Below are 24,743 nucleotides of genomic sequence, written 5' to 3' on the forward strand. Positions count from 1 at the left end.
AAAATTACTCAAAACACAGTGCTAAGACTGACATAACATTACTGTTTCTTAAATCGCAAACACTCTTATGACGTTTTTGATCAGTTTTGAACATGTTTTGATAAAGATTTAAAATAAAAAATGCATTATTTTTAAAAACTTAAACAAAAAATCGTGTGTTTTGTTGTTCGGTTTGTATATCCAAGCAAAAAGTCAATAAAGTATTGAGCTCAGCTCTTTTGAAAAAAATCAGTTGTTTCAGAAAGAACGTTAAATGCGGGTAAAATGGTTTTTCCGCATTTAACGCTGTTCTTTCCAAAGTTTATTCCGTATTTTGAATTCGAATATCTCTATGAATATTGCGCTTGGACAACATGGATTTTTTTTGGGCATCAGGAGAGACAGGGTAACAACTTTATTTTTTTGAACACATTTCGAGCATTTTTCGAATTAGAATCTTTCCTCTATGACGGACGGTTGATGAGATAAAGGCAGAAGCAGATTTAATGGCGGGCACGCACCCGGGGCCCCGACTTCTAAAGGGCTCCACCATTAATCCGCCACTAGATAAAGGCCGTATTAGCACTTACAGGACACCCTGTATATAGATGATACTGAAATCTGATGTTGGAATGTTACTTACAATATATATAACTATGAATTTTTTCGAAATACTACAGTAAATAGAAATGAAACACCTTTTCGGTGAGACAATATACTAGAGGGAAACAACGTAACTATACCCAAAATGACCACAGCTAGACGCGTTTCGGAACTCAATGAGGTTACTTCTTCAGTAGCAAAGAAAAATTATAAGATGAATACTCCTTATAGCAGGTGTTACTTGGTCCTTATAGCAGGAGTTACCTGTTATAAGGACCAATCTTTACAATGATTGAGTAATAGCTTTTTATTGAATTTGTTTTAGTTTCGTTTCTCATCTTCGAAGCACCCAACCAGACGGGCAGAAAACTTGAAGGTGGGGGGGGGGGGGGCTTAACTAAGATCTTTACAACCAGAGGCAAACACTGTTTTTCTGCCCCCACAACTTTAAAATTTGATAATTTTATAGCGGTGTTCTTTGTTCCCACCTAAAATTGCCGCCCCCTAAATTTTGCTGCCCTGGACAGTTGCCCCCTCTAGTTCCGGCCCTGCCCGGAGGACGGGTGTTGGCGAAAAATTAATTTTTTTTTCACATAATCAACACTCGTCAACGGGTGGATCATTATATATAATTTAAAAAAACCACTATAAAATCACCATAATCTTCCGAAGTTCTTGAGGAGCCGAGGTTCTGGCTGAGGGGCTCTTGAACCTTCGAAAAGTGTTTATTCTTTATTTCCCTTTTTTCAAATCAATATTATAATTCACTTGTTTATTTGATTCTGTGTTCTACCCCCCCCCCCCAGTCAAATTTTGTTGCAACGAGGCTCGAAAAATGTGTCGGCATCAACCTTTCCGTTCTTTGTACTGTTTTCCCCCCAATATTTTTCAAGAAAACATTGGGGGGTGGGAGGCTGAAAGTTGTTGGTTTTGCGTATATATGGGACTTGAGTGTGTATGAAGGAGAGGGAGGGTGCATTGCATTGCTTTTTCAAATTATTAGTGGGGGGGCTCAATCCCTTACAAAATTTATTGGGGGCTTAAATGGCCTCAGCCCCTATGTTCCGGCGCTTATCCTGTACAGAGTTCTTATCTTGGTTTCAATATTATCGATCTTCCAATTTTCAACACCACCACACATAGGCACAGGAACCTAGGGGCTGAGAGCATTTGAGCCCCCCCCCCAATAAATTTCATAAGGGGCTGAGCCCCCAATAATTTCCAAAAAAAAAAAAGAAATGTGCCTTCTCTCTCCTGCGTACTCGTTCGAGTCCTGTCTATACGGGACGACCAGCACCTTTCAGGCCCCCCCCCAATGTTTTCTTTGTGTCGGCGCCTCTTCCGCCACACATCTTTGGGCTTCCTTTCGTGTTGGTGTCATGCACCCTCCCCCTTCCCTTGGTCACATTGAACAAAAGAAGAGAGATTTTTAGAGTTTGGCAAGCAAACAAGAAAAGACCCCTCCCACTCAAAGAAACTTCGCCAATCATGCCTTCTGGCAGTAAGGATTGGCACCGAGGGAGGGTGGAACTGGGAGGACTGAGCAGCAGGGAAGAAATGAGAGAGAATTATTGGCATGGAACAAGAAAACCAAAAGACCATCGAGAGTATTTAAACAAACTAAAATTTTGAGCAGATAATTAATAATTCATAATTAAGAAAATTTTGGGTAAAAAACATTTTTTTTCATCACAGCAAAATGAGAAAACCATTTACATGAATTTTTAGGGGGGACCGAGCCAGGTCTTCAAAAATATTGGAGAGGGGGCGGGGCTCGGGCCCATGGGCTGGATACAAGTTTACGCCTATGCTGATGGGATCATTTTATTTTGCACAAAGTGTGTGAAACTAAAGTTGCAGCTGAAAAGAAATTTACTGTCGCACAGCACATTGGAAGGAATAAGCATAAAAAGGGAACTGAGCAGTCAAGAAAAATTCTCTATCATCGCTCCTCTTTAAACAGTGTAAGCAGTCTACATCATCCTCTTCAAAGAAGATATTCTTCTTCAAGGAAAAGTATGAACATTAATATCAGCTGACATACCTTTTGAAAAGCTGAATGGTTCAAAGTTTAGGGACTTCTTGAAGAAGTACACTGGACATACCTGATGAATCAGAGCTGTGAAAAAATTCTGTGAGTGATTTTTTTATTGAAATGATGGACAAATGATGGACCACAGCAGGCACAAAAAATTTTTTCACCCCCCCCCCAGCTTCAGAGGGGGAGAAGACTGATCTAATGTATATATAAGTGACATCATCATCATCGTGCCCCCCCCCCCAGACTTCCAAGTCTATCTCCGCCTATGCTCTCTTCAATGAGAATTTCCCAAGTTGCATCCGGAATAATAACATCATTCAACTCATAAATGAAATGTAGATTGTTCAAACCAAACTGAGCGACCATGTATCTATCAACAAACCCTAAAGGTCATGCTCCATTCATTAGCCCATGCTGCAATCATATTCAAGTTCGTCTGGAGCATCTCCCTATCTCTTGGATTCCCGACTACTCCCATTAGCTACATGTCATCTGTGAATTTGCTAACAATCCCATTGATATCCTGCTCAAGTTTATCGATAAAAAGTGACAAAAGAATGGGACCAAGGACACTTCCTCGAGGGACTTAACTTTTGACACATGTCCAATCATAAAATTCTCTGTTCACCATAACCCTTTGTGACCTATCTCTCAACCAGGTTTATATCCAATTCAACAAGTTGCTCCCAATCTCATGCAAACGCTTCAAGTGTTTACCGTGCTGTACTCTATTGAATGCCTTCTGGGAATCAAGATACACATTTTTGCCATTTCTCAGTGGCGTAGCCAGGTTTTGGTCAGTGTGGGAGTAAAATTCGGAAAGGTGTCATTTTTTTTGTTCCTGCTTTAGGCACAAACTTAAAATTATGCATTAGTAGAAAGAACTTAAAAATTTAAGAAATAAAATTAAATTTATTTATTTTCTCTTTTTTTAAATGATGTTATTCTTTAAATTAAATTTACTTTTCACTTGATCAATTTATTTTAATTTTGTAATTAATTCAAAAAATGTAAATTATATTTTATGTTTTGTATACTTATACAAATACAAACAACAAAATCACAACTGGGAAATCGCCCAGAAAATTAGTTGGAAAAAAATTTAGATTAAAATGTAAAAAATGATAGGAGAATAAAATAAAATGACAAAAATATACTCTCTTTCTCCAAAATTAATCCAAGATATAAAAGTACAGAAAAATCTTCATGCTTCCATCCAATCGCTTTCATCGTGTTACACTCTAATAAGCACATATCAAACGCTACTCTTCAATCATACTTGTACAGTAAAACTTCGATTAACCATCACTCAATTAACCATCAGTTTCTGTTATCCGCCATCGTCTAAAAACAGCTCCAGATTTTAAGGTCCAAAAAGATTGAATCACTACTATGGTCTGTGCAAATGCCACCGGCAATCATAGATTACCCCTGCTTGTAATTGGTAAAGCCAAAAGATCATGTGCTTTCAAAAATTTAAATATGAACACATTGCCTGTGAACTATTATGCCCAAAAAAGTGCTTGGATGGACCAAACAATTTCTTTCAGAATGGTTTCACAAAGTTTTCATGCCTCAAGTTAGAGCTCATATGGCCGAAAAGCAGTTGCCGCAGGAAGCACTGCTGTTAATGGACAATGCCCCAACACACCCCTCTTGCGAACTCAAAAGTAATGATCACCATCATTAGATGATGGCCAAATAACATGCAACTCCACTTACACAGCCTGTGGACCAGGGCATAATTGAAAATATGAAGCGACGTTACAGAAAAGCTTTTATTGAAGGCTTCCTCTTACCTGATGATGCCATGACTGTCAAAGAATTTTGGAAGAGATACAACATAAAGCATAAAGGATGCTATTTTCAATGTCGCCACTACCTGGGCCGAAGTTTATATTGATCATTTTGTGTGTGTGTGTGTGTAAAATTAAATACAATATATATGTATTATTCACTTCTAAAGGATTTTATTTTCATCTCAAGCCCGCAATGAAATCATGCCACTGTACATATGTATTAAGTAATTTCTGTTATCTGTATATTCTTTCATCCATCACTGCCCTGGTCTGGACGGTGATGGTTAATCAAAGTTTTACTGTACTTCCAAAATATTTCTCTATAGAATTTCTAACAAATTAGTGCACACCGGAAAGTTCTTTCTGATATTACACGTAACCATAACGTATCTATGATGTCATAGTTATGCATGGTTTGCATTTGAGAAGTTTTGTCATCTGTTTTCCATATTAGAAGTAAAACTGGCAAATGCCTGAAGTTTTGTGTAATGCAAATAACATGTAGAAAGCCTGCCTGCTGTCTGCAGGAAAACTTTTCAATGACAGGTTAGCATTCATACCTCAAAGTTCAACGTAACTCGTACAACCACCACTGTGTCACTAGTAGGGTTCAAATCTGGATCATTGTTGGCTGATGAAGGTTGGTGACACACAGTTTGAGAACTCCTGGACTAGGGAGTTCTTAGTTTTTCCCCTGTTGTTTGACTAGAGGGCCTTTGTGTAAGTGTTGGCAAACCACACGACGGCAAAGTTCATATCAGTAAGTATCCTAAGTCCTTGAATAAGTGCTAATTGAAAAACACTGATCTAGATCATTTTTTAAGAGTTGACTCAACATTTTGCTGGTGTTTTTTGTTTTTCTAAAACAATATATGTATGTATTTTCAGCTATTTTTAAACTTTCCTCATAATTCATGGGCACACCCAGGCCTGGTTCGGGTGCCTCAAGTGCAAAAGGGGCTTCATGAAGATGTGAGATCCTGTTAAAATATTTGAGAGTAAATTGTTAGGCAGGCATGTCTAAACAGGTGAGGGGAGGTCCTCAGAAAAATCCCTTTGATGCTCGTAAAACGGTCCTGCGCAGACGACCACCAATGTGTTATTGTGAGAAATATTTAAAAAATAACGTCTGGAATTCTGCTTTAAAAAAGCGATGGGTATATATACTGCATTTATATTATATTATTTCGGAAATATTCTATGGAACCTCAAAGTGTACTTCATGCTCGCGGCTCCCAGGTTTTTAGGCCAACCTTTTTTAGGGGCATCAATGCATTGGTGTATTGATGAGTGCCCATTCAGTTCTTTGAAGTGGTTCCTTTTTTTATGGGAAAAAAGGATTTTTTAAATACAAAAATGACTTTTTTCCAAAAAAAATGCCTTTTTAAAAGAATGACCCCTTTCGTTGCTACAGTGGTGGTTGACTGAAGTTTATTTTCTGTGGTTCCCAACTTTGAGGAGCGAATGCGAGCCGATCTGCCAATTAATAGGTCTGGCCACAGAGAGCAACAGGTCTACAACGGTAAGATCTTCTATCATTACACTTCACTCACATTTGTAAAAATAGATAGCAGATGGCAGCACTATAACAAGCATTACATAGAAACAAACTTCACTTTAGGTTCACAACACGAACACACACGTTCCAACATGTATCAATTCGTTAGAAGTTCCTCAGAAGAATATGGACAAGGTGTATGTGTGGTTTAGTAGAAGTAGTGGTTCTTTTTTACATTAGGCTATTCTTGGGAGCCACGGATAAACGATAACGAAGTCGTGTAGGGGGGGGGGCACAGGGTACCAAACGTTTAAAAAACGTTGGATAAATTGGAAGGGGGATATACATGTCTAGTTAGCAAACACACTGCTCGCTCTCGCTCTCTCTCTCACACACACACGCACATATATATATATAACTTTTTCTAGAAAATAATTTCTCCAATTCAGCACACTACTGTATATGCATAATGATGACACAAACAGTGATTCAAAGAAAAGGGAAACTATGCCATGAAAAAAAGATAATGATTCTGATAAATTCACATTTTCAACACAAAATTATGCATTATCAATGTATAATATAGTACAATATATATTATCGCACGATATAGATGACTGTAATTTTCTCTCTCATGCCCTACATTTCAGAGCACTATTGACCCAAGATTAGAGAGGCTTTTTTATCTCACGCACCTTTAAGAAAAACTGTTCCAGAACCCCTTTTGTATTTTATCTTGGGTTTTTTATGGTTCCAAAGCTCAGAGCTGTTTTCTACCGTTTCCCAGTCTTTGAAACTGCCCTATACACAAGCTAGTAGCTCTTGCCAAGACACCTACAGATAATGTGGCATTTCTGAGCACTCTAAACCTAGCCAAGTCTTCTATATAAAGTGGTATTTCTAGGTGCTCAAGATCTCTACTGAGGGCACCTAAAGAAAAGACAATATTTCTTGCAGCTTGAATCACAGCCATTACTTCATAGGTTCAGTGGTCTCTCTACAATAAGTTCTCTAGCCCAATTTCTTCAGAAGGCTTCTTGATTAGAGCTCTTGGTGACAATTCACAACAGAACTAGCATTTGGCAAGTGCCATACACTCAGAACTGAGGCACCTATGGAAGGTATTTCTAGGAGCTCTACCGAGAACGACCAATATCGGGAGAAAAAGTTACAGCAAGAAGCAGGCAAGATTTTGTCCTTTAATAAAGTTGGGAACAGAGGCTACTCTGAATATGCTTTAAGATGAAGAGCAATTTTCAAAAGTGGTAATGAAAAAAACCTCCACTTTTTCTCTTTCTTCTTCTCTCAAATGAATAGCACATCCAGTCACTGTGAAACTGCAAGAGGTATAAGTGGAGATTTTTTTTCTCACTCTCATCATTTTAGTCAATGAAGGTAGAAAAAAATTTTTTTTTTAATCAAATTTTTTTGGAGATCATACTGCCTCATTTAGGAGAACAAGCGCCAATGTAGACAAAATTTTGATTGGGGGAAGCAATCGATTTCCCTACTCCCTCTGGCTATGTCACTGGTCTTAGTCACGTGATCATAGAAGCAAAATAGGTTAGTTACACATGACTTCCCTTCCTAAACCCACGCTGGTTCCAGACAATACGTTATTCTCGTCTGTCACTTCACCAATTGCCTTTTGATAATAATTTCCAAAATTTTTGAGATGGAACTCGCCAGACTCACTAAATGATAACTCGACATGGTTTCTCTACTACCCTTTTTAAAGCGGAACCACACTAGCAAGCTTCAAATCCTCTGAGACGATACCCTCAGCAATACTACTTCTGTAAATCTGTGCAACTGGTACCAACAGTTCATTAGCGTATTCCCTAAGGACCCTAGGATAAATATCATCTGGTTCTGGTGCTTTGCTTGCACATACATTTTTTAGTAGTTTTAGGACTTCCACATCTTCCACTTGAATATCACTAAGGACTTTAACACCCCACGACACACCTGTACTTCCATTATCTTCTCTATTAAAAACTGAAGCAAAAAAATCATTGAAAGCACCGCACATGCCTACATTGCTCTCTACCCTAGATCTTTCTATTGAGAGGGAAGGGCCAACTGTCCTTTTACAGCTGTTGTTGACATAGAAGAAAAATTATTTTGTATCCGCGGCAATGTTATCTGCTAGCCTAGATTCAACTTCCTTTTTTACTTTCCCTAATCACCCTCTCCAATGCTCTTCTTTTTCAGTAAATGATGCCAGGTTACCTGTTACACTTTTATACTCTCTAAATACCCTTTTCTTTTCAAGATAAAGATTATGCACTTGTTTCGTGAACTAGAGGGAGTGCGACAAACAAACACTTTTTACAAATAAAAGGTATGATGTCATGCAAAACCAAGGATAATTTTGCCCCAAATTCTTCCCATTGACATACCATACCAACTGATTCCAGCCTGTCTGAAATCACGCTAACCTTTCACTCAAAAAATCAAAGTTTGTTCTTCAAAAACAAGGCACCATTCTCCTGTTATCAGCTTTATCCAAAGAAAAGTTACAGAAAACACTAACGACACTGTGATCACTAAAAGAAAACTTGTCGCCCACCGAAACATGTTCAACAAGATTCTCAGAAATAAATCCAAAATAGATGTACCCCTAGTGGTTTGATATCCGCTGATACAAAAAATTATCGAGCACCAACTTAAGAAAGCCTTTCTCATATTAATGATCGGTTCTCTCAATCGATACTCAGGTAATTGAAATCCCCTAATATGACAACACTCTTATGCTTACACATGTAGGAAATTTCTTCATGAAGTCTGAAGATGTAGTTTGGAATCTTTATTTGGTGGATTATAACAAACCCCCTACAATAAGTTTGATACCTTTTGTTTTCAAGCTCAACCCATGTAGTTTCAATATCCCTACTCTGTATGTTACACTCTCGAGCCTGCAAGCATGATTTCATGTAAATCAAGGCCTCACCTCCTTCCCTGTCAGATATATTTTTGAAAAAAGTATTGTATCCTGAGATGGGTAAGAATGATTCCTCTCATTATTTGCCCAAGATTCTGTAATAGCTACAAGTTCTAGGCCATAGTTTCTCAAACTTTTTGTTCCATCGCCTCCTCTTTCAAAAAATGTCTTTTCTCATTGTCCCTATATCATGCACAATTTGCATAATAACAAAGTCACCATTTATATCAAAGTTAGTTTTTTCAGAAAACTTGACAAAATGAACTTTCCACCAAAACGGTGAGATAGCCAGATAATATGAAAAAATAATTCTGGCCCATAAAAATTTACAATATGGTCAACCTGTTTTTTAGCAGAAAATCATAAGTTTCAAAAATTAACAGACTAATTATCTGAGATGTGAAGCATCTAAACAATTTGACCAGGGCAAAATACATGAAATATTTTCCATATATGTACTGCTATATATTTGCATACCGATAACAAGCATAATGAGATCTAAAATTATCAAGGCATTGTTCTATATACCAGTTTATCTAGGTCTCCAATAACTATACTTCTACATAGAACTGTTGATAAAAGAAACTTTTTTGACATTATTTGACATGAAATGAATTTTAATTGATAAACAAATATAAGCTGAAAGGAAAAATCAACAGTTATTTCAAATAAAGAATAATATGAAAAACATACGATAATTTTCCTTATTAGAAATATAGGTGACACCAACAAGAGACATTATTTCTGTTACATGAAACCAGTAATTTAATGATACTAGTTGTTGATATGACTTCTTGAAGGCATCTTCCACATATTTCGATTTTTTGGTATAATAATGGTAATACACAGATGCAAGCAAAAGCCTGGGTGATGAATGCAAAGCTACTCCTATGCGCCACACATAACGTTGGGGAGATATTCCAGTTATTGCACTAACAGATGGACAAAAGTTAAATACCTGAAAGAATCATGAAAATTAGAAAAAAAATCAACTATTATAGCTCACACAGGAAAAAGAAAGAAAAAAATTATGATGAAAAAGAATGATATCAATGATATATCCTAAATCAAACATATGAGCTTGAAATTTTCTATTCCATGACATAAGAGATCAGAAATAAATCCAGATAAGTGTACACACAAAAATATTCAATGAAACCTAACATGTTGCATATAGCTGCAATAAAAGTATGATTTAAAAAATTAGAACATTTATTAAACTTGGAAGCACAGTTCATAAAACAATTTATTTACAAATCTCAATTTTATAGCATGTCTGTAATTTGCTCTTATCTTCTTAGAGGCTCTTCATGAGCATATCAGTGTTTAAACATTTGCAGCGTAAATATAATGGCTCACTTCTCCAAAATGACAAAATAATTTTGTTTAATGAAACTTAAACATGCTTAAATTTATTTCTGAAAATTGGGACAATTTAATTCACCATGGGGTAGAAAGAATGAAATTTCCGCAAACATAAAACTATGTGTACAGGTACTTCAACAGGATAAAAAACACATGCTGATATCATAAGAATCAGTGGCCTAGCCCGGGGGTCAAAATTTCGCCTACATTGGCGTCTATTTTCCTAAATGACTTTTCATCTCCAAAAAAATTTGATAAAAAGTAAATTGAATTTTTCATTTTCTACCTTCATTGACTAAAATGATGAGTGAAAAAAATCTTATACATGCACCTCTTGCAGTTTCACAGTTCTGAAATGTGTGGGTGTGATGATGATTCTTCCGCAGTAGAGGAGAAAGAAAAAAAGGGGAGAAACGGACCAATCAGCAGATCGAGGTGAAAATGTTTTTTTGTCCAAGGCAGCACTTCGTTGAGTGGACTTTTTCTCTCTCTTGTCCCGCTCCTCGAGTATGTGTAGTGTAGAACAAAACAATACAACTGTTTTGTCACTAGTCTTTATTATGCACTCCCATACCTCTTGGTCACCTCACTATGTGCACGGCCTAAGGTGCCTTCTGAAGAAATTAGGTGCAGGAACCTATATAAAGTAAAGGCTAGGATTCAAGTTCCAAGAGGTATCACCTTTCCTTTGGCATTTTTGGCTCTTGGCGGGGGGGGGGGAGTGATTGCCTCGCTTCTAGATTAGTGCATGAGCTGAAAAGAGCAGACATCTTCAGCTGCGAATAAAACCTAGGCAGATATCTTCAGCTACAAATAAAGCAAAAGCGGACATCTTCAGCAGTGAATGTAGTAGAGGCAGACATCTTCAGCAGTGAATGGAAAGGCAGACATCTTCAGCCTAGAATGAAGTGAGGGCATATATCTCCAGCTGCAAATGAAATCGAGCAGACATCTTCAGCTTCAAATGGAGCAGAGGCAGACACCATTTGGTCCGTTGAATCGCCCGGTATTTCAGAGGACAGATAAATTTTTTGCCTAATTTTTTGGGTCTAAGGAGAAGCGATCGTCCCTATGCCTTCCCAATCCCCACATAATTCAGAGCCATCTTACAAGCATCAAAGGAATTTTTCTGAGGCCCAACCCCTGTTTAGAAATATCTGCCCCACAGTTTACTCTTGAAAATTTTAACAGCCCCCCCCACTTTTAGCACTTAAGGCACCCAGAATGGGCCTGGGTGTGCCCATGAATTATGTGGGAAGCTTAAAAGTGTATATATATATATAGCTGAAGATACGTACATACTTGTACTGTTTCAGAAAAACAAAAAGTACCTGCGAAATGTATAGTCTACTCCTAAAAGATTTTCTAGATCAGTGTTTTTCAATAAGCACTTATCTGAGGGCTTACGAAAAACCAAGAACTCCCTAGTTCAGAGGTTCTCAAACTGTGCGCCGCCAACCTTTGTCGAGGGCACCGCAGAGTGGGGACCCGAAAAAAGTTTTCTGAAGATACTCTTTTTTAGACTGCTTTGAGAAGATGCGGATAAGTGTTGATTAGGGTAAAGGGTGTCACAGGCAGTGCCGTCTTAACGCATGGGTTCACCCGGGCACAGCCCGGGGCCTCAAGAGAAGAGGGGCCTCGGAAAAACGAGAAGTTATATTTTTGATTATTTTTCAGAGGCCTCAGAAAAATCATTTGGCCTGGGGGGCCCCCATGATGTTTTTAAGACAGCCCTGGCTGCGGGTGTAAAAAGTTTGAGACCAATATAGTCCATACAATTTTCATTGCTCGAAATATTTTCATTCTTCTCTGATTTGTTATAAAACATACCCCATAAATTTACTTCATTAAGAATAAATATACATATACTGTGCACCATGTCTGCCTAAGTTTTTGAACTTCGGGCAGAATTCCCCTTCAAACAGTTTCTCTAAAGGAAGCCGGTAGACCAGCAAACATAAAAATTATTTCAATCAATTCATTCACCTGCCACTTTCACTTTGATTTGGAAGATGGACAGTGTGGCGTTTCAAACACATAATACGCCTCAGACATACTTAAATACATTATGGACACATACACCATTCTCCAGCACATTTGAAATTCCAAAGCAATGGCACCCTTTGCTTGTGCACCTGCAATCTAGTAGAATGCGATAGCCACTGCGTGGACATCATGATGGACTCATATCCCGATGATCCAGGCTTGAACCCTAACAGTGGCACAGTGGTGGTTGACTGGAGTGAGTTTTCTTTCGGTTTTCCAACTTCAAGGTGCGGATGCTAACCGGTCTTTCATTTGAAAAATTTTCCCGCAGAGAGCAGAAACTTGGTATTTGCATAACACAAAACTCTTCAGGCATCTTGCCAGTTTTACTTCTAGTATGAAAAACAGATGGCAAAACTTCTCGAACACAAACCACACATAACTATGACAACATAGATACATTAAGATCACGCATAATATAAACAAGAGCTTTTGTTAGAAATTTTATAGAGAAATGTTTTGGAAGTACATGTACGACTGAGTAGTAGTAGTATATATGTGATATGTGCTTACAATAAGAGTGTAACATGATGAAAGAGATTGGATGGAAGCATGAAGATTTTTCTGTGCTTTCACATCTTGAGCTAATTTTGGAGAGAGAGAGAATACATATATTTTTTTTATTTCATTCTCCTACCAATTTTTATATTTTTATCTAAATTTTTTTTCCAACTACCTTTTTGGGAGATTTTCCAGTTGTGTTTTTTGGTGTCTGTATTTGTATAAGTACATAAAATATAATTTACATTGCTTAGTTATAGAATTAAAATAAATTAATCAGTTGAAAAATTGTTAATTTGATTTGAAAATAACATCAAGTGAAAACAAAAAAAAAATTAATTTGATATTTAAAATAAAAAAAAATTACAAGTTATTTCTGCTAATGCATAATTTTAAGTTTGCACCTAAAGTAGAAACAAAAAATTATGCCTTTCCAAATTTTGCTCCCCACTGACCAAAACCTGGCTACACCACACTGATAAGATTGCACTGGTGTACCCGGGGGGCAGGGGTTTGAAGTTTCACAGCCTCTGAGAAGAGATTTTAGTGTTTTTGCAGTAAAAAACAAACCCACCACCCTGAGAAAATCCAGAATACGCCTATGTAAGCCTGTATTGTATTAAAGTCATCTATGGTGCAGATAGACAATAAGATATAAATATGTAACAGTACAGTATATAAAAAGAAATGGTGGTTGGGGGGGGGGGGGGGTGGTAAGCCTAGGGTAAGAGGCTTAACAATGGGATTGTTTGTGCTATCTTTCACAATACTACACATGGTCTGTACAAATTTGTGGGTTAATTCAAGTGCCATTTGTGTATGTGTGTGTGTGGTACATTCCTTTCAGCAAAATTCTCCCTTTTGAGTAATTCCCCCCCCCCATTTGAAACAAATGTGCTGCTATTTATTTGAAAAAATGTAGTTAAGTACTTAAAAATTTCTCACGAGTGTTACCATTACTTAGTTCTTAGCATGCAATGTAGGATGATTTGTGCTTGTGTAGTTGTGTTCTACATATTACCCCTTAACTTTTGTACCATGAATTTAGAAACAACCTACAGAGATGTACATTTACATTCTATGCACAGTAGCGTACAATTATGTCTCAGGGTTGCATCAGCTGGAATCAGAAAATAGTAAGATTCAGAAATCTGAAATTCAGAGTACAATTGTCCAATACAGTGTGTCCTAAAATCATCCTTTCACATCATGACTAGGGTGACCAGATGAGGTGCTTGCAAAACCGGAACAAATCCCAGAAATCATTGTTAAAAACCGGAACATCCATTAATAATAACCGGGACATTTCCAAAACTCACATTTGGTGGGCATTACAGCGTAAAATTGCAAGCTAACTATTACTAAAATATTATCACAATACTTCTACACAGAGGTGCAAAAATGAGTATAACATTAGGATATGGGAGCCATGGTTGCCTGACTTGCCATCCCGTATATATGTGATTGAAGGGTGTATGCCATGAAAGGTGAGATGCGTTACATTACATACTCATAAATTACTGGGTGGCAGGGGGGGGGGGGTGTAACTTAAGTACTCTTAGTTTCATATTGTAACGTTTATGCTTCATACAGTCGACCCTCATTTTATGAACTTACTAATTCGTTCCGGATGTCCGTTCGTAAACCGAATTGTTCAGAAATCAAAATAGTTTGTTCCGCATAGAAATCGATAAAATTGATTAATTCGTTCTAGGGACTATGAATATTTTCAGTAACTTTCACTGAAGTGCTTTATGTTCAAGAGTGTAATGTGTGTAAAACCGATTGAAATCATTCGACCAACGTTGAAAACTCTCTTCCCTACAAGATATAATCCCAACCATACGAGATAATGGGCTTATATCCCCTATTGGAACAGAAGCCGGGCTATGTCTGGTTTCTTTAATACATTATCAATTATCTCAGTGTCAAAACCCTCGAAATTTCTGCCGGCAATATGGCCATGATTCCTTCAAAACTTCCTTCATTTATTTCTAAATGGGCCTGCAATGGAAAAAAATGCAGAGCAAGTTTATATTCACCAAAGCAAGTTGTATTCACTACCTCCATTATTGCTCCATTCTACCCCAATATTGCACATGTGAACAGGGCTACAGTGTTTCAAAACTGGTTTGGCGTCTTTTGGTTACATAAAATATTAATATGGCAAAAATATATATAACAGTGAAATAATACATTTCTAGCATAATATGTAATGCAGCTGAAGGTTAAAATAGAAAAATATTGAAAATAATGCTATTTCATTGCACAAGCAAAAACCAGGACAAACAAACTCGAAAAAGGCTTTCGGGATGGCAAAAAATTGTGAAAAACTGGGACATCTGGCCACCCTAATCATGACACTGGTAATAAACTTGAGACTGCTTCATGCATTTTGCATGATACACATCATTTTATGCACACAAAAGATAATTTCATCATGACCACAGGTGCGGATCCAGGGTGATGTATTGGAAGAACAAATAATTGTATAGGTTTTTAGGATTGCCTGTATTTTATGGGACAGACAGATTTTTCCCACATTACGCCCCTTTTTTTGGGAGGGGCAATCATCACCTTTTCTCCTTCGGATCAGTGTCCACATTGATCTACAGTTCATAGACCACTTTTTTTTCATGTCTCTGGTCGAGAGATTGGTGCCCCAACTGCTCAGTGTGAAGACTTTTTTTCTGTGGTAGCAATACTATGTTCTATCCTCTTAGTGTTATCTCTCTCCCACAAGTGTACCTCTAGCATTGGCGTATGCAAAGGGAGTGAGATTATAGTGTTATTTTGCAGGGAAGAAACTTAAACCCCCCCCCCCCCGAGAAAATTCTGCGTATGCCTATGACCTCTAGTGCGACATTTCTATAAGAAGGCAAAGTTACTGGGTTATATCACATGTTCCATTGCCCCTTCACGGGATGATGATATTTATGAATAAAATATAGAATCCTGTGGGATCACTGAGAAAGGGGACGAGAAAAAAATTTCTGGGGGGGGCGATGGGCAAAACATTAGGGAACCTATGCTCTAGAACAATGGTTTTCAAACTTTTGTCACCCACAGTTCCCTTACACTAGTCAACATTAATCAGTGATTCCCTAGAATAGTTTGACAAAGAAATGCTTCAAAGCACCAAACAGGCACACATCAATATCACCAGTTCGTAGTGATGCCCGTGACAAAGTTTGACGATTTCTCTAGAAGCAGTGACACACTTTTTGAGAACCACTGCTCTTGAGGTAAAAGTTATACCTCTCTGTCAGAAAAGATTCTGACAAGGACAGAGCAGGTTTTGAACTCGTCAAACCTCTGAACATCTTCTGGCACAGTAAGTCACGGTGTAAGGTAGTTGTTCCACTTGGAGACCATAAGCATTGGAGGCCAACTGTAGAGTTGAATTGGTTCAAGTTTATAGACTGCAGTGCATACCCTGCCACCACAGAGTGGATTGCCATCTCATGCCACTTTCAGGATTTTACTTATCTTTATATTTCAACCAATATGCCCTCTGATTTCTTTTTTGTCTGCATAGAATTTTGATAGCTGAGGGGAATGACAAAATAACATACTACCATGTACAATATGGGGAATTTCTTTTGTGTGGCAAAAACTGTGTGTGCAGCATAAGTGGAGATAGATTTGAAAGTTTGGGGGCACGATGATGATTTCAATACATACATACACATTGGCATACACAAGGGAGAAGGGTCTTGGGGTTCTAATGTCCCTTTGAGCTGAGATTATAGTGTTATTTTTCAGAAAAAATGTAATCCTTCCCTTCAGAAGAAGAAATGATGAAAACTCCCCTTACCCTTTGAGAAAAACCTGCATACACTTATGCAAATACACACACATAATTAGGTTACCACACACATCCTTCATGTTTGGAAAGGGACGCATTGCTCACACACACACATCCTTCATGTTTGGAAAGGGGCGCATTGCTCACACACACACATCCTTCATGTTTGGAAAGGGGGGAATTGCTCATACACACACACATGACCCCTGTATCTCCGCCCATGGTATGTGGAAGAAGTTTTAGCCATGCACAGCTTAGAGGGAACATTGATTTCAACTTCTGTCCTTTTCCATATATCAGCACATATTTTCCCATTCCATTAAAGTACCTGTACATATAGCTCTGTGTTTGAAGATATATAACTGAAAAGTTCAGATGAATGGATTGGATGCAAAGATGAATTTTATTACTGAATATGATGCAGAGATAAGTTTTGGAAAGAAAATTCACAGGCCTCTGCTGGAATTAAACCACAATCAACTATTAGCATACTCGGCAAGAATTCGAGAGGATTGTGGTTCAATTGCTCACAGGGGCCTGTGAATTTTCTTTCAAAAATTTATTTCCATATTGTATCTGGTCATCTATACTTTTTATCAATAGCAGAGAGTGACATCATATCTTTCTCTGAAATGGGACTATTCCTGCTACATAGTGATACAACATTATGTTGCTTCATGTTTGAACTCGCCATGATCTTACACTCATAGAGCATCTATGGGATGAATTAGAGAGTAAGCTGAGGCACACACACACACAATAGCTACTGATGATATCAAATGGAAGAGCATACCCATGATTTTGTTCCAAAATGTTTTAGGTAGCTTGTCTAGAAGGTCAATACATGTGTTATTATTAAAAGTAGAATAACGTGATCATCATGCATTCCCAAGAGATTTTTATGATCTGTCCAGGGAATTGAAGAGTACAGCAATAGTTTACTAGTGTCTGGTGTCTTTTGCCAGTATATTGTAAATAAAGTATTAAAATTAATATTTTATTTTTACTGAAATGAAGAAGAAAAAAAAAGAGAGACTATATACTACACTAAAATTACAGTATAGGCAAAAAAATAGTCTGCCATATAAGGAAATTATTACCTTACATATGGTTGTATTGACAAGTTCAAAGTTGAATAACATTGAGGTAATGAAGCAAAAAATCATGGATCCTAGTGGCAATGTGACAGTGATCAAAGATAATTTCTTTAATCCCAATTTGAATAATGGTTTCCCTTCTTCAGCTGTCAAGCTTTTATTCATTGTGAATGCTTATTTTTAATGACCTGGAAAAATGCACAAGAGCTAACATTACCAGAAGAAGAATATTCTCTTTAAAAAACTGTGATAAATCCATACATTTATGCTCAGGGAATTCATTAATAGAAATTTTTTTTTCAGTTTTTTATCAGTTGAAAGTATTTTAAATTTGTCACTGGAAATGGTTTTTGATTTGAACTACATAGACTTGATGTACTAGAGACCAAAACTCAAATCTATCCTGATAAGCTTGTAAAGTTTCGGCATAATAAAAAATTTGACTATAAATATGTGATTTCTGGCATTGGTGTTAAGTTCTTGAGAACATTGGAAGGGGAGCTTGAACTCACAATATTTCCCTAGGTACTATGAGGATGGTAACAAGTATTGAGGAGGGGGAAAGCTTTACCCCTATGATCTTTGGTGGGAAATAAAAATACAGGACAATAAGAGTTTAGAGGATGTAGTATTTTCTGAATGGGATTGCAAAATAAAGTACAATACATTTAATCACATTAAAAATCACTTAAAAATACATTTTGTCACATTAGAATATAAGGGCCATTCAAGTATTATGTCAGCAGATTTTTTGCCATTTTTGACCCCCTCCCCCATCAGAAAAATTACATCAGTTTCGTCCCCTCCTTCTACCACACATTGGGAACAGAGGCATGTGTGTGGGGGAGGGCGCAAACGGGGCTTGTCCCCCCAAGACAATAAAAAAAATATTTGTAAAAAAATTAAAATATCAACAGAAATGCCTTTATGTGTTGTAATAATCAATTTCTGTTAATTTCAATGTCATTTAAAGGCTGATAACTCAAAATTTCTATTTAAGAAATTCATTGTAGACCTCCCGCTTTCTGTGCTCCCTCCAAAGGTTGATCTTCGCGAGTATGACCACCACTGTCTGACACTGCTATAGTGAACATTGCTATGTATTTACAGGGATCATTTTTTACATGATTATAGACAGAACACACTATAATTTTAGCTTATGTTTTAAGTTAATTAATTATTTTTCCAGTTAATTAATTATTTTTTTCAGTTAATTAATTATTTTTTTCAGTTAATTAATTATTTTTTTAAGTTAATTAATTATTTTTTTAAGTTAATTAATTATTTTTTTAAGTTTATTAATTAAGCATTAATTAATGGGATGGTATAGATTGCTGTTGCTAGTTTGTATGAAGTACCAAGCATTAAGCTCTCATCTTTATCACAGTTTCTCTAAATTCCAGAGATTGGATAATGGCAAAAAAGTTGCTTAAAAACAGCCATTTGAGTAGTTTTTTTCCTATTTAGTCATTGATGTGATTTGATGGAATTATTGCGGATGAGTCTCGTCTTGACTGGTCAATGATTACTTTTCTTTTAGCACAAGGTTTGCCCATACCATGCATGGTTAAGTTTTTCAGCGGAACAGTAAATAAATATACCAGACTTTTCTTTATTTTTTATATTCCACCTTCACACAAACTAGTTGTCACCAAATCCTTCCACAAGAAAATTATTTTTAAAGTAGTGGTTTCCTTTCTTTTCTAGTAAATTATCGCAGCCTGTTGTCTCCTCAATATCATACTGGAGCATAGGCGGTACAGAGGTGGGAAAAGGGGGGTGGAAATCACCCCATTCACGAAAAAATTGTATTCTTAGCGAAAGTGGACGGGCCAAAGTAGACTATCTCTCTCTATCCCTAAAACCCTCTGTGAACTGCCCCCCCCCCCTGTTCGTATATATTTGCTCCTGTACGGGAGTCCAGCAAATCTTTTAGGATGACCTGCGGAGTGGACACAATATAGTTTAACAGATACCTCACTCCATAAGTAAGACAGAATGTGGAGGTGGCCTATAGAGGACTTATCTACAGGGATATTAGTTCAAGCACCCACAAACTAGGGAAGGTTTTCTTATTGACTCCTTTTGGCATTCTTAGTAAAGATGGAAAGTAAAGATACCATTAAGAATACTTCATACTTTCATAAAGAGTGGATGATGACATAATCGTCATTCTCTCAAAACCCCCTCCTTCCCTTGTCATCAAAAGTCAGCAAATCTGAAACTCCCCCTCTCGATGCTCACTTAATACTTGAATGGCCCGAAATTCACTATATATCCAGCCTATAATAAATAGCATTCACACTCAATTTCCACAGGTAACAAAACTAAAAAGAAATGTGCAGGTAAAAGTGTGAAATAAAGGCATGTTTTAACAGAATCTAAAATAAAAAATGAGACTTTAGTAGAAAGAAATTCTACAAAGAACAATTGTTGCCTACTAAAAAAAAGTTCATTATCCCTTGTTTTTTATTAAATTGATTATCTTATTTCAGACACCAATTGAATTTACTGTATGTTACCTTCAAAATAAGAGAGGGGAAAAAAAAGAGGCCTGACAGTAACTACCTATAAACTGAATGTCTTGGCAGATATCACAAAAGAATTTCACTTCAATATAACTGAATAAAAATAATTACTACACAATAGTTTCCCACAATAAAGCTGCCACTTATATGGTTTAAAAAGTTCATTTTCTGCTCCTGCCTCAATTTAAAATAACAGCCTAGAAAAATAGAAAAATAACTTTTTATGGGGTTCTTCCAATGCCTTTTTCAAGTATTTTTTTTTATTCCTGAGCTCTGATGAACCTTTATTGAGTAGTGACAAGGACAAAAGTCTGCATTGGTTGACTGATAATAATCAATTGGCCAATATGGCCTCCTTAAACACTAATAGTTCTATTTTGATAATACAGCTTTGAAATGGAAACATCCTTCTGTGTTTCAATAGCAGCAGACACTTTGAGTACAGACTCAAACTATTTAGAAGATTTAAATTGGTTGGTGGACAAACAAGAATTGCACATGCACATAACCAACAACAACACCTTTGAATGATGTGTGAGGAATAGCTTGGTTGGGGCAGCAACAATATTGTAACTTATCAAAAGAATGTTGCTGAAAAAACTCAGTACATACCAGGGTTTAAGCTACTGTCACATTTTTCACAAAATGCAAAAGAAAATCTTAGAATGTGAAAGAAGTAGTAGCCACTTTCGCAAAAATGCATACAGGAGGTACAAAACGAGTAGACATCAAACCATCAATCATTAGCATTCTAGCATTTTGCTAAAGCTTTTCTCCCATTTTTGCTAAATCTTTTCCCCCATTTTTGCTTTTTTGCTAAAGGAATTTTTTATCTAGTTTAAACCCTGGTACATACAGCTGCAAAGCAAAGGACAATCAAAATTTTTAATGTTTTTATACAAAGTGTGTTATTTGATTACATTAGTTTTTACAATACTGGAAATCATTCATACTTGATTATATAGAAAATTTTGATTTACCAATGAAGGCTCGTTCAAACTACATTGGATAATTAAAGTTTTAAAATATATTTTAAGTAGTAATTAAAATGAGAAAAACTTTGTTTCTAGTTGTGATAGAATAAACCAATAAAAGAAGTGGTATTAATTTAAAATAAAATTTAACACAACATATATATTCCATATGTATATACACACATATTTTGATATGCATAATCCACATTAGCATAATACTTAAAAATTATAAACACTTAAATTCTAATAAGGTTACTCAAAGTTTTCAATCTCATTCTCAAGGTTGTCGAGAATATGAATAGCTTTAGCTTTGAAATCCTTGAGCTATAAAAATAAGCTCTATATAGTTTCGTTGCCATGTGTATATGAACCTATATTGTTGATGCATTATGGTAATAACAAGAGTAAATTTAATTACGCCCTCTTTTAAGAATATGTGAATAGTTCTCAGTAGCTCTTGGAAATATATGAATTCATCAAAATATGGAGCACATGGTGAAGTCATCATAAAATTTCACATCATAACATTTGCATCTTTTTCGCTCATGTCAAATTCCCCCCCCCCCCCATTATGGAGACAAGAATTTGTGGAGGAGGGGCTTCAGGTAACAGAGTTGAGCAAAAACAATATTTCAGATGTTTATAATTGGAAGTTTGAGAAATTCTTTAAAAAAGAAAAAAGGGAGGGTAGAAGGAAGTTTATGACAAAACAATCATAAATTTTCCTAACATTTTTGTCTAGTTTATAGGATGTAGATAGCATAAATTTGTACTTCAATATGCTCCAGAACAGTCAGCGAATTTATTTTTAAATTAAATCTCAAAACAATGTATCTCTTGAAAAAATGTATTTTTTGCAGGTAGAAAAAAAATTAATTCTCTATCTAATGGAAAAATATGACAGTTTGGTGCAGTGAAATTCTGTAATTTTCGAACAACAAAACAACTAAAATTCTCACCTGAATAAATACAGATCCTGCAGTACAATAAGATATGATCCTTTTTATTTCAAGTATTACTGTAAAAACTGTATGTGGTAGAATGAACCATGATGCTATAACAGGAAAAAAAATCAACAAACAGTACATGCAAAAATCAGCATGGAAAATTATGAATTACATTTAGAAAAACCCAAGTCTGAATTAATAAATTTTTTTTCAAGCTTTACTTTTATTACTTATACATTTTGGTGACAAATATGAAATGACCAAGAAAAACCACAGATATACCAATATTGTGGACCAAAAATCTGCTAACAGTCAACTCAAAAAATAGTACAGTATTATGATCATCTTATTCAGATGAATGATAGTCAAATAAAAAATTATCACAAAGATAATTAGAAAACAGGGGAAAAAAGAATTCAAATGTGTAATTTGAAAAAAAGTTTATTTTTTAACGGTATTAACTTTCAGTTAAAAATTTAAATCTTGTGATTTTTATGGAGCTAGTAACATCCAGTTTTATTAAGGGCATATTCTTCTACTTTTTAGGATTTTTATATTTTTCATACTGATTGATTTTATTATTGAAATTTTTTTTGAACGAATTAATATTTTTAATGGGATAAAATCTCACATTATCTTTGTTAAAAAAAAACACATGTACACATTAATATCGAACAGCAAGAAGTTTCATTATGAACATTTATTCGGTAAAAACACCAACATAGTTGATTCAAATACCTACTGTTCAGAATGAACTTGGAGAAATTCGTTAAATTTTCTTGTTTGTGTGTGCATGGAAAATTACTATGAATCGCTACTTGCCGGTCAATGAATTTCTTGTCCAGTTGTAAGTCAAAAACTAAATTTCAGTCACTCATCATCTTGCTTCAGTTCACACTTCCACTCATTTCAACCGAGTATAAAAACATTTAGTTCATTGAAGAAAGAGCGGTATAACGTGCTTCACTGCATTGCAAGTTTTTCCGTGTTTCAGCGTTATGTTTCTCATAACACGTTAGTTACCATCAATAAACAGTTGAATATCATCACTACTCTCTCGAGTTGACTTTTAAGAACAAGCTGCGTTGAGTCAGCCAACAGTGAGTCTTTTAAGAGATATCAACTTGTTAAATACATGATCATTGGCGATTGCAAGTAAATCGTAAATAATCCGATTTTATCGTAAAATAAAAAATTGATGGAAATGGGACACCAGAGGGATTTTCCATATAAAGTCGACACGACCGTTATCTACTTTCTACGGAAATACAGTTCGCAGCAAAGGTATATGACGCAAGTATGTGTTCTAATGTTCAATGTTCTGCTTTTTACTTTTCAAAGAGAAAAGAAATTTTTGAAATGAGAACTAAGATGAGCATGTCACACATGTTTCATGGAATTTTCCCCGTATTCACATTCTCCGAAAACTTTGACAGTCCCGATTTTTGATGAAAGGAAGTCCCGTTTTTAACGAAGCTTTATTTAAATTCGTTATCGTTATTATTCTCATTGCTGAAACAGCGGATATTGATAATTTGCATATTTTGATAACTATGACTTGACTGTTGTCGTAGAACAAGCATGTTTTTAGTAGTATACTGCATTTTGTGTTAAGACCAGACGTCCCGGAATGTCTGATGATTTTCAAGTTGTCCCTGGAGAAAATTGTGAAATACACTCATTGCCCTAAAAATTTTCTCACCAAGAAGTAATTGTCGGATCGTAACGGAACTTGGCATGAAGATACGTGTCTGACAGGTATGCAAATGATTCGATGCACAGAGTGATTGCGCAATATGTAATGCCACCAGAGGGCGTTTAACTTCGTTCTCCTTGGCATATAAAAAAGGTATACAGAGGAATTTTGCCTGTACTTAATCTGTTGCAGAGGGATGCTTTTTCATTAGGGATGCCGTTACGCCACCATCGAAGAAATATGATCAGCTGTCAGAGTTCAAGAAGGGAAGAATCATCTGGATGATGGACAGCTCGGGTGGTCAACTCGGCGAGTAGCCCGCCACTTAGGCCGATCTGACTTTACTATGAGGAAATGTTGGGACCAGTGGATGAGAGAGAGGTCGCATGCACGGCGGCCAGGCTCAGGACGCCCTCATCAGACCAATATCCGAGAAGTCTGTTACATCACTCGACAAGCACGCACAGCGCCAACTGCATCATTGTCCGCTATTCGGACACAGGTAGCAGCTTCACTACAGGCCTTTGTGCCTGTCTGTACTGTCGTGAGGCACCTTGCTGAAGAACATTTGGTATCGCGGTGCCCATCACGAGTGCTACCAATTACACCCACTCATCGTCACCTCCGCTTGGAGTGGTGTCGAGATCGACGGTATTGGACCGCAATCGAATGGAACCAAGTCGTCTTTAGTGACGAATCGAGATTCAATTTGGGCAGTGATGACAACCGTGTAAGTGTGTGGTGGTTCCGTGGCGAACGCCTCAATCCTGCCTTCACTATACACCGGCGCACAGCTGGTGTGATGGTATGGGGTGGCGTCGCATACGACACCTCCAATATTCATACACGGTACCATGACAGCCCAGCGGCACGTTCGTGACATCCTTCAGCCTCATGTGTTGCCACTCATGCCAGAG

At 36.6% G+C, this 24,743-nt stretch overlaps 1 protein-coding gene across 1 annotated transcript in view; it reads right to left on the minus strand.

Moving 5' to 3' along the window:
* The window catches only part of LOC149085553 (post-GPI attachment to proteins factor 2-like), a 38,094-nt gene extending 15,857 nt beyond the window's left edge, over window positions 1-22,237 (minus strand). The window contains exons 1-3 of the mRNA XM_089233624.1: window positions 22,143-22,237; window positions 17,685-17,869; window positions 9,558-9,822 (exon numbers count right to left, since the gene is read on the minus strand). Coding sequence (XP_089089750.1) covers window positions 9,558-9,822; window positions 17,685-17,846 — 427 coding nt within the window. The 5' untranslated portion in view covers window positions 17,847-17,869; window positions 22,143-22,237. The remainder of the gene's footprint in view (window positions 1-9,557; window positions 9,823-17,684; window positions 17,870-22,142) is intronic.
* Window positions 22,238-24,743: the final 2,506 nt, after the last annotated feature.

The sequence above is a fragment of the Pholcus phalangioides genome, unplaced genomic scaffold, assembly GCF_987345545.1.
Source record: "Pholcus phalangioides strain wild (caught in Gottingen) unplaced genomic scaffold, Ppha-v1.0 ptg000007l_1, whole genome shotgun sequence".
Classification (NCBI taxonomy): Eukaryota; Metazoa; Arthropoda; class Arachnida; order Araneae; family Pholcidae; genus Pholcus; species Pholcus phalangioides.